This window comes from Mirounga leonina, unplaced genomic scaffold (genome assembly GCF_011800145.1).
Source record: "Mirounga leonina isolate KUSES-001 unplaced genomic scaffold, KU_Mleo_1.0 Mir_174, whole genome shotgun sequence".
Taxonomy (NCBI): domain Eukaryota; kingdom Metazoa; phylum Chordata; class Mammalia; order Carnivora; family Phocidae; genus Mirounga; species Mirounga leonina.
This window is the reverse complement of record NW_023270451.1, coordinates 78,773,407-78,782,888: the sequence shown is the minus strand read 5'-3', so window position 1 is coordinate 78,782,888 and position 9,482 is coordinate 78,773,407. Positions and strand designations below refer to the sequence as shown.

Here is a 9,482-nt window from a genome sequence, read left to right as displayed (position 1 = left end):
TTAGGACTCCAAGTGCAGCAAAAATAAGGACACTAGACAGAAATAGCGGAGAGTCCCCATGTAGTTGGGACTGTGAGTGTGTGGTGAGCAGAGACTAGGTCCTCTGTTGGAGGGAGATGATTCAGGATATGGCCAAGTGCGGTCACAATAAATGCTAAGGGAAGGCAGAGAGGAATGGTGTGTTAAGGAACCCGGGGACCTCAGATCCATAAACATAGCTCGAGAACAGAAAGTCTCCAAGGCGGGAGGGGAACATATCCAGCCCTGGATGGAGGCAGGAAATTCTTTGTGTTTGGGGCCCAGATGGGGTGGATAACATCTCAGATTATGGGGTATCACGGCCCAGAAATCACCATTCTGGTAACTACAGGAGTCTGCCACAAACAATGGGAATGAACTGTAATTAAAATTGTTGCCCAGGCTTGGTGGCCTTCCATACTAGAAGTCTTCTTATATGGGCACAGGGTAATTTCATGGACAGAGTAAAAGTGAACTTGGTCATGAAAGTTTGACGAGAGGTCAATGGGTGAGCAGAAGAGCAATTCATCCATAGGTCAGTAGTGGTTCTAAGAATTGACATGGGGGTTTTAGCCATTCCTGATCCCCATTAGCATCTCCTAGCACCCCTAAATGAAAATACATGTAGACTTGAGCATGTCTTTGGTTTCAAGTGCCAATCATCTGTTCCCACATCCATCCCTAAGTAGTGACCTCATGAATGTCCTCCTACACAAGACATTTAGTGCTGTGTATCACACTGACTGTGAGGGCTGAGATCAGTCAGGCTCCCCTTCCCTGGGTCCCTATGGAAGAGGAAAAATAGGGAAATACCTCAGGGCGGGAAATGGAGATATTAAGATTTATCAGGATCCATTGCTCGTTTTCCACCCTCTCTTGTTCTGAAATCCTTTTTTTCTCTCTTCTCTCCCTCCTTCTTCCCTAATCACTTACTTACAAGAGAAAAAGTGTTTGTCTCTTGGATGGTCCCAGCACCTTCTGCCCCCATCCCCACTGCCCAGCCTGTGTAGCCTGGCCATGAGCCCCGCAGGAGGAGGGCATGTGAGTCTTTCAGATACTAGTGCTGATAGGAAAATTTTTCTTGGCAAGTGACAGTGGCTTGAGCAGCCCTTCCCCACAGGAACCGCACCCCCTACCAAGATGTTCTCCTGATGACCTGACCAGTTGGATGTTCCCCTTTCCCTCCTAATTTTTAAGTAAATCTCTAAAGGTCACAGGGTTGAGATTCCTCTCCTGGAGTGCTTCCTAAGGTGAGTCCAGCTGTGCCCTGGGGAATGGTGAGAACTTGGGGACCCCAGGCATCCTCCTAGAGATGCCTGGCTTCTAAGTCTCTTCAATCAATAAGCACACTTTGCCCTGTACTGGTCTCACTTATGGAGTTTGCCCCTGGGCTACCTTCTGCCCACAGGTGTCTTCAATGGGATGAAGTTTAGATGAGCCTTGAGACTAGAATAGGCAGACAGGTCCAGGCCCATGAGGAATCGCTTCAGTGCTTCCCATTCTCTGGACCCAGAAACTCTTTGGGAGCCCCTTTAATTGGAATGGCCATGTGTCCTAGTTTGCCGGGACAATCCTGATTCACTTCATTTTTTTTTAAGATTTTATTTATTTATTTGAGAGAGAGAGAGAGCATACATGAGCAAGGGGGAGGGACAAAGGGAGAAGCAGACTCCCTGCTAAGCAGGGAGCCTGACATAGGGCTCGATCCCAGGACCCCAGGATCATGACCTGCTTAACCTGCTGAGCCACCCAGGCACCTGCTAATTCACTTCTTTTGTCCCAGAATCCCATCTTTCACCCTCAGTAGTGTCCCTATTCGTGCACTACATGATATGATCACCTTGCATCTAACCTGTCATTGCTCAGTTTCACCTGGGGAAGGATGCATGGGATGCCCAGAATCGGTCCAGAAGGACCTACTTGGATTCCAGAAAGAGGGGCAGAGGCAGAAGAGGTTAACTTCCTAGTGCTCTGAGTTAAATATTGGGGAGGTGGGGGGGTGCTCTCTGAGGGAGACAAGAAAACAGCTGTAAGGATAAGGGGAAGGAGGCTCTCCTTGGGTCAAACAGGGTGTGCAGTGTGGACTAGATGATGTTTGTAACTTTCTCCAGCTCTATTATGTCTCCAGGAGCGGGAGGGTGGGGGTCATTCATCCTCCTGAGGACATTCCTTCATTCTTCACGTCCCTCACATTGGCAAACCCCAGGTGTCCATCGGCATCTCCCCCCACATCCTCCCAGCTGCTAATTCCCCTGCTCAGCACGCCCCAGGTGAGGATCACCAAGCTTGCAGACCCCATTTCCCTCCTGTGCGGGGTTATCTTCTCCCCACTTCCCCCTCCATCTCCATCCTGCTCCTTCTCAGCCCCCTCACTGCTCTGCACCCACAAATACCTGTCCTCCAATGCCCTGTCCCAGGCCACCCCCTCTGGTCCACACAACGCCCTCTTCTCTCTGGGGAGCTTACTTGTCCCTTCAGCTGCTCTTCTCCCATCCCACCCTTGTGAGGAGACACCACATGTGTCTAAAGCATGGGAGGCACGGCTCTTCCAGGTGCTGGTCTAGGGCCTAAACTCTGTCCCCTTTGGGGGGCTTTTTAGTCATTATAAAAATAAATAAAAAGAAAAAAACTGAGCTGCAGTTTGAGAAATCTAGAAATAATTACGACTAATGGGAAGTTACAGGCATGTGATGGGTTCCTCAGGCCACCCCCGCCCTGGGCTGTGTCCTTTCCTGGCCTGTGGGAGGGGAGTCTAGAGAACCCCTCATGTCCAGTTCCTGGACACTCAGTGCAGTGGGATGGATAGTGTCCCCCTAGACTTCATGCCCACCCCGAACCTCAGAACAAAAGTGACCCAATTTGGAAACAAGGTCTTTGCAGAAGCACATGTCAAGGATCCCAGGATGAAATCCTTCTGAATTCAGGGTGTGTCCTAAATCCAATAACTCCCATCTTGATAAGAAAAAAAATAAGGGAGAAATCAAGGCACAGGGACGTGGGAAGGTGATGTGGAGACAGGCACACGGTCGGAGGGATGCTGCCACAAGCCAAGGACCACCAAGCAGAAAAGATCCTCCCCTAGAGCTTTTGAAGGGAGTGCGGCCCTGCTTGCACCTTGATTTTGGACTCCAGCACTGGGAGAGAATACATTTCTACAGCTTTAAACCATCAAATCTGTGGTCCTTTGTCACTGCATTGCTAAGGAACAAATACACCCTTCGGTCTGTTCCTGTGGGTCCTGCACAGGAAGTTGGGGGTGGCTACTCCATGGTCCCTCGGAGACAGTCACACCGTTCTGGCCACTACTTGGAACAAACTTCCCGAATTTCCATCTTCCAGAGAACGTGCCACTGTGTCACTGCTTACCAGTCATTTGATCTGTGAACTGTGGCTTCCTCACCCACAGAGGAGGGAGGACACCTGCTTCCAGGGGCGTGGTGGGGATGACCGGAGATGACGCTGGTGCCAGGGCCCAGCCCCAAGTCGGGAACAGAGCAGGCCACCAACAAGGGACTCCACCTCCCCCATCCTTTCTTGGCTGTCAAACTTCCTTCTCACCCCTGACTTCCTGCCTGAACGAGCCTATCTCTGGCCTCTCTCACCGGTCTGTGGGTCTGTGTCTTCTTTCCCCTGATTGCATCCCTTCCCTCCCCCGGTGCAGGGTTCTACAGCAGTGAATGTGACTTGCTTGGAGAGTTTACCCCAGTAAGATAGCTGTCTCAGCCCCAGCATGTGCTCGACATGCTGCATTTGGGGTGGCCTGCTCTCTACCCCATCAAGGGAAGGGCTGCCCAGGTGCGACACCTCAGCCCCTTCCCCATGCCTTCCCCACACACCCCAGGGTGTGACCCCGCAAGCCCCCCATCTGTGAAGCCTCTGGGCTTCACGTAACAGTAGTTTCAACTCTGTGCCTTCTTTAGGATTCTAACCTAGGTATGCAGAATAGAGCTAGATCTTCTGCTGAAATCTCAAAACAAGATGAGATGGAGGCATTCAGAACAGACACAGATAAAAACCTGAATGCATAATAAATGAAACCTGAGTCCGGAATTGAGAAATGACCAAGCATTCCAACCCAGAGGTTGCCCTGTCCTGGGTCCCGTGCTGAGGTGGGGTTAGGGCTCACTTCTGCTCATCCTTACGCAGGTGCTCCCCGCTCCTTGCCCTTCAGACTAACCCTACACTCTAGGAGCCCAGAATGCCTGGGTATGGACCATGGAGCCCATCCTCCATCAGGATGAACAGGAGCAAGCAGCCTTGCTTAGAGAGAAGGGTCAGTCCCTCCATACGCTGCAGGGGTGGGCCCTTCCTTAAATCTTCAAAGGATAGAACCTCATAGATAGCCCCGAGACACAACACGGCCCGGCAAGACACTTTTATTGTTTTAGTCTATTTCAGTTTCAGGGTTGAGGAGCTCAGTCTGCAGGGAAGCATAGAGAAGGGACAGATATCCCATCAGGAAAGAGATAAGAGGTGGAGAGAGAATAACTTTTAGAAATGCAGACTGGAAGCACGTCAAGGAGAATCTGGGGTGAGGATGATGAGCAACTCAGGATGCACTTTCAGAGCTGGTCTCAGGAACCCTTTCTCTTGACCTGCGGAAGAGAGGGCATTGTCAAGGTCCCAGGGGCCATGAACAGCAGGAGGGGGCTCAGAGAGCCTGACTCTGGGCCTGATTTTGGGTATAGCTGGTCGACTCTCCCCATCCTCGGATGCAGCATCCTATACAATCCTCATACTTTCTCCCCAGTCTGGCAGTCCCATTATACTTTCCTTGAGAAATAGAATATATCAGGGCTGAGTCAGGCTCTGAGATCCCCTCATGTTCCATGCATGATGTTCTACCCTCTCCCTCCAGCCTGCCTGCCCCGTCCTGCCCGCCTCCTTACCTTGGCCATCAGCACCAGGGCGCTGACCAGCACGGCATACAAGGTGGCCTTCCCCAGCAGGATCTCATAGAGGATGGTGGCAGACAGGATGCCCTGCTGATAGGACACTGCGGGCGGGAAGGGAGAGCGCACAGGGACCTGTGAGCAGGTGTCTCTGGCCTCTCCACTCTCCACCCCCCACCCCGGGGCCCATGGTTCTCCATGCTCGCCTTCCAGGACAAAACCATGGGAGACGGAGACCAAGCAGCGGAGAGGGTCACGTACCCGAAGTGAAGCCACAGTCTGAAAGAGAGAAGGGGGAGGGAATGGATGAGAGACCCCGTCTCCTAAAGCAGACGGAAAGCTGCCGAGTTGGCACACCTGACGCTAAGGCAACACTATTGTCAGCTGTGGTTCGGTTAAGAACCAACCAGACACACACACAAACACACGAGGTCAGCCTCCGGGTTAGCACGGACCCCCAGGCTCAGACCAGGCTTCTCGCAGACGCCTAGACGGTCTTTCTGGTGCTGTGCCCGCGGAGCTGCACCGTCCCGGAACCCCATGGAACGGGGTGGCACAGAGGGCTGGGGGCGCCCCCCTTGGCGCTGAGCCATACAGGCTCAGACAGTGAGGGGACCCCAGCTGCAAGGCTCTGCTGGGCCGAGGATCTGGGGAGGAATTAGCCCCGAGGTGCCCGTTCACCCTCGTGCTGGGCTTTAGTCTTCCCTCCCTGTCCTGTGTCCGCCTGGTCTTCTGCCTGGATCCCCCCTTTCTGTGCTCTCACTCACTCCCCGCCCAGCCCCCCAGGCCCCGCTCACCTGCTCTGCCCTGGATCTCGTCACTGACGTTCTGGGTGATGGGTTTGGCCCGGCTGGCGTTGTCCCACTCATCATCGTCCCCGAGCCCGTGGAACTGGACTTGGCAGCGGAAGTAGTTGCGAGGGTTGTGCCAGAAGGCAGAGGACACCCTCAGCCGGCTGCTCAGACAGTAGCTGGAGTCATTCTCGTTGGGCCGCTCCTTGTAGGGCTGCGGGTCTGTGCTGACCCCATTCTGGACCTCCTTGCCGTTCACCCACCAGCTCAGCTCCACGTGGTCGGGGTAGAAGCCCGTGGCCAGGCACACGAGTGTGGCCTTCTGGGTGCGGGAGATCTCTGCTTCTGATGGTTCAAACACTGTGACCGTGGGAGGTTTGACCTTTTCCAGGTTCTCTGCAAGGGAAGAGACGTTGGGACCAGGACTGGTCTGAGAGCTGTCTGGGTTTGGTGTGTGTGTGTGTCTGTGTGTGTGTGTGTGAGAGAGAGAGAGGCAGAGACAGAAATAAAGAAAGACAGAGAGAGACAGAGATAAAGCTGGAAATGGAGTCCTCCTAAGCAGAATTATGTAGTAGTAGATCCTGTGTATTTGGGGGTCACTGTCCTGTTCTATTCTCCCTCAGCTTTGCCACTTCTCTCGGTTACCCCATGGATGCATACTGCCGACTATCTCTTCCATCCCCTAAGGCGGCAGTGTGTCCTGGTTTCTTTGGCTTTCTTGGCAGAGCCTCTTTCTCAAGGCCCTGTTCCGTATCTACCAAAAGAGTCTGTTTTTCTTCCCCATTCAAAGCCCTCTTCAGTGAGTGACTATTCTTTCAGACTTAGAAGCAGCTATGGTAGAGTTGAGTGAGCCTGGAATTTGAGGCTGAGCATTCTCACCAGCAACATGATCCCAGGAACCCAATCAACTTTTCCTAATTACCAGTTTCCTTTTGTACAAAGTGTATGAGTATCTGTTTGGGTGATAGCACACGTGAGAATTAGGCTTTGTTGCCCGGAGGAAACACTGTCCCATTGCATCTGACTATACTTTTTTCTAAATGCTTTTTCCAACTCACTTTTCCCCCTTTTCTTTCGTGTGTGTGTGTGTGTGTGGGGGGGTGTTAAACACGTAACCTGCTTTGAGGAGCCAAGAAGCCTCTGGCTATTACGTTATCAGATGTTTCACATTTATTCCATTTACACTGGGGCACACGGGTGTGTGGTAGCTTGCCCAGGGTGGCTGTAATCCCATGAAAGATACTGCTCATGGGCTGAACGCTTTTTCCCTTCCAGCGCCCAGCAAGGCTCCCTGCCAACTTTGGAAATCCTAGCTCACGGCCGAACTTGCTGGGTATGAACGGATTCCAAAGTCCAAGGACCATGTCGTCAGAGTGCTCATGTTGCAAAGTCTTAGGCCATTTTTCATGCCTGACACATAGGAGAGAATTTCTGGAGTTGTTGGAAGGCAAGTCCTCATGGGAAGACACAGAGGGCTGAGAGAAAGCACATCCATCTCTCACCTTCCCATCTTTTTACCGGAATGGACTGTGCCCTCTGTTTGGGTCTGTATTGACCAGAGGAAGGGCTTTTTGGAGCAGAACTGTGGGAAACCCAGATGTCTCCACTTTAGCCACACTGGGACGTGTTTCTAATGGGAAAACTGAGAGACAGTTTGGGAAAAAGGCCAAAGTCTGGGACACAGTGATGATAAACAACAGGAACGAAAAGGATGGCCCCGATAAGCCGAGCCTTTTACAAAGATTTCCATATAAGTTAGCCCCTAACCATTTAACACCCCAAGGGGCTGGCACAATTATCCCCATTTTATACATCCCAGAGATGCTGAGATTTCCACTTTCTAATTGCTCGAGCACCCCCAGCCTTGTCCCATGAGCCCCAGAGCTCTGGGCATTTCGAACCCCAGTAATTTGTACTTTCTGTTATCACACTCGCTGGCATGAGCCCCCATCTGCAGGATAAAGTCTGTTCCAGCCAACCAATCTGGTAGGACCAAGTGTCCCATTCCTCTGGCCTTGTCTCTATGCCCAGCACAGACCCATCCTTCCATGCCCGATCCTCCGCCTGTCTGCTTCCTCCCCGAGCACGCTAATGGTGTGTTAGTGTTTCGTGATGGGCACCTTACCTTACCAGCCCAGCATAGATCCTGAGGTTTGAGAAAATGGGGCCTCCTGCCTATTTTCTCTTCTTTATACCTTATCTGTTACGAAGATAGCTTAAGTTTCCAGTTGTGTCTCCTCTGATCCTGCCAAGCACTGTGTCCCTCAGAAACCCATTGCAGCTCTCATGATACTGTGACATGAACTTCTGCCCTCAGGGCTATGAAACACCCCTCAAACCAGCCCAGTCTCACCATTCTGTCCCCCCACTGCCTCCTGAGCCCTAGATCACTTCAGGAAGACACAGATGGATCTTTGGAGGGTAGTTGAGACAGAGAAGGAGGACCACGAAGGCAAGCACAGAGTTCTGAGTGGGTGGTAGATATTAGAAGGACTTTAACATAGAAGACAGACCAACTCACCAAAATGGAGTCAATGGTGAAGGCTTGGAGATAGAATAGGAGGGAAAATGGAGAAGATCTGAATAAAAAAAAAAGGGGGGGGAGAGTAAAACAACAGACTCCTAAAATAGGAGAGATGAGAGGAGTCCCAGAGAACAATGAGAAGCAGAGCAAGAACATACAAAGCCAAAGAATAAGCTGGAGCCCTACACCCGTGGGTCCGCAATAAGCACGAGAAGCTCTGGGAGGGAGGGGGCGGCTCTGAGCCCTATCCTTACACCCCCATCCCTCCTCCTGGACTGATTGGTCATGCATAGGCACCCCCAGCCAAGAGTGCAGCCCCATACCTGTCACGGTGAGCCTGGTGCCCATCCCAAAGTAGAGGGGCGAGTTATTGGAACACAGCTGCAGGCAGCCGTGGTAAAACCCATGGCAAGCTCCTGCCAGAGGGCAAGTCCTCACTCCCAGGGACTGGGCTCTACCACCCTCTCTTCCTGGATGCATGGCTCTGGACCAGAGGAGTCCCATTAGGAGAAAGGTCCAAGCATACTATGGGGAAAGAGGAGCAGGCTTAGAAGGGGCACAGACACACACATAAGAAGGAAGGCTGAACCAAGGAAAGAGTAAGGAGGAAACATTAAGGACTGAAGTCTCAGGGAGAAGAAATAGAGGGACCCACCAATCCACACCAAGAGGAATGGCAGCCACAGCTCCTTGGAAGCTCCCCAGGGCTAAGATAGTTGACTTGATTCCCCCCCGCCCAACCGACAACCAAGGCTGGGAGGAGAGACGGGGACCCTGTGTCCAAGGGACAATGGCCCCACACCCCAGTCCTGCTCCTTACCTAGGACAGAGAGTTGAGTGCCATCTCCAAAGTGCTGTGCCCGGTTGCTCCACAGCACAGGGAGAGAGTGACAAACCCCAGGATTGCTCTCTGGGGCCTTTGCTTCCAGAAGCCAGCTTCCACCCGAATTTCTAGGGGCTCAGCACCTCCTCTGCTCACCCACACTCTCTGAGCCTTTTCCCTGCTGTGTCTCAGGCGTCCTCCTGGGACTGCACTCTTCCAACGCACTACCCCCAGAGCAGCCTCGTACTTACCCAAGACAGAGAGCTTGGTTCCACTTGCGAAATACAGTTTTTCATTGTCACACAACACTGCAGGCTGGTGGAAAAACTGCCCTTGGCTGCATCTAGTTCCTGCCTTCCCAGGGGCACCTGCCTGCTCTCCTCTCCCTTTCCTGCCTTCCCAGGGGCACCTGCCCGCTCTCCTCTCCCTTTCCT

The 9,482-nt window shown here is 52.4% G+C and overlaps 1 gene segment (V, D, J or C); it reads right to left on the bottom strand.

Moving 5' to 3' along the window:
• Nucleotides 1–4,378: 4,378 nt before the first annotated feature.
• LOC118020578 overlaps nt 4,379–9,482 on the bottom strand; it is a 103,021-nt gene continuing 97,917 nt past the window's right edge. Inside the window, 5 exon segments of the C gene segment in view lie at nt 4,379–4,613; nt 4,908–5,014; nt 5,172–5,189; nt 5,708–6,097; nt 8,549–8,606. Coding sequence covers nt 4,593–4,613; nt 4,908–5,014; nt 5,172–5,189; nt 5,708–6,097; nt 8,549–8,606 — 594 coding nt within the window.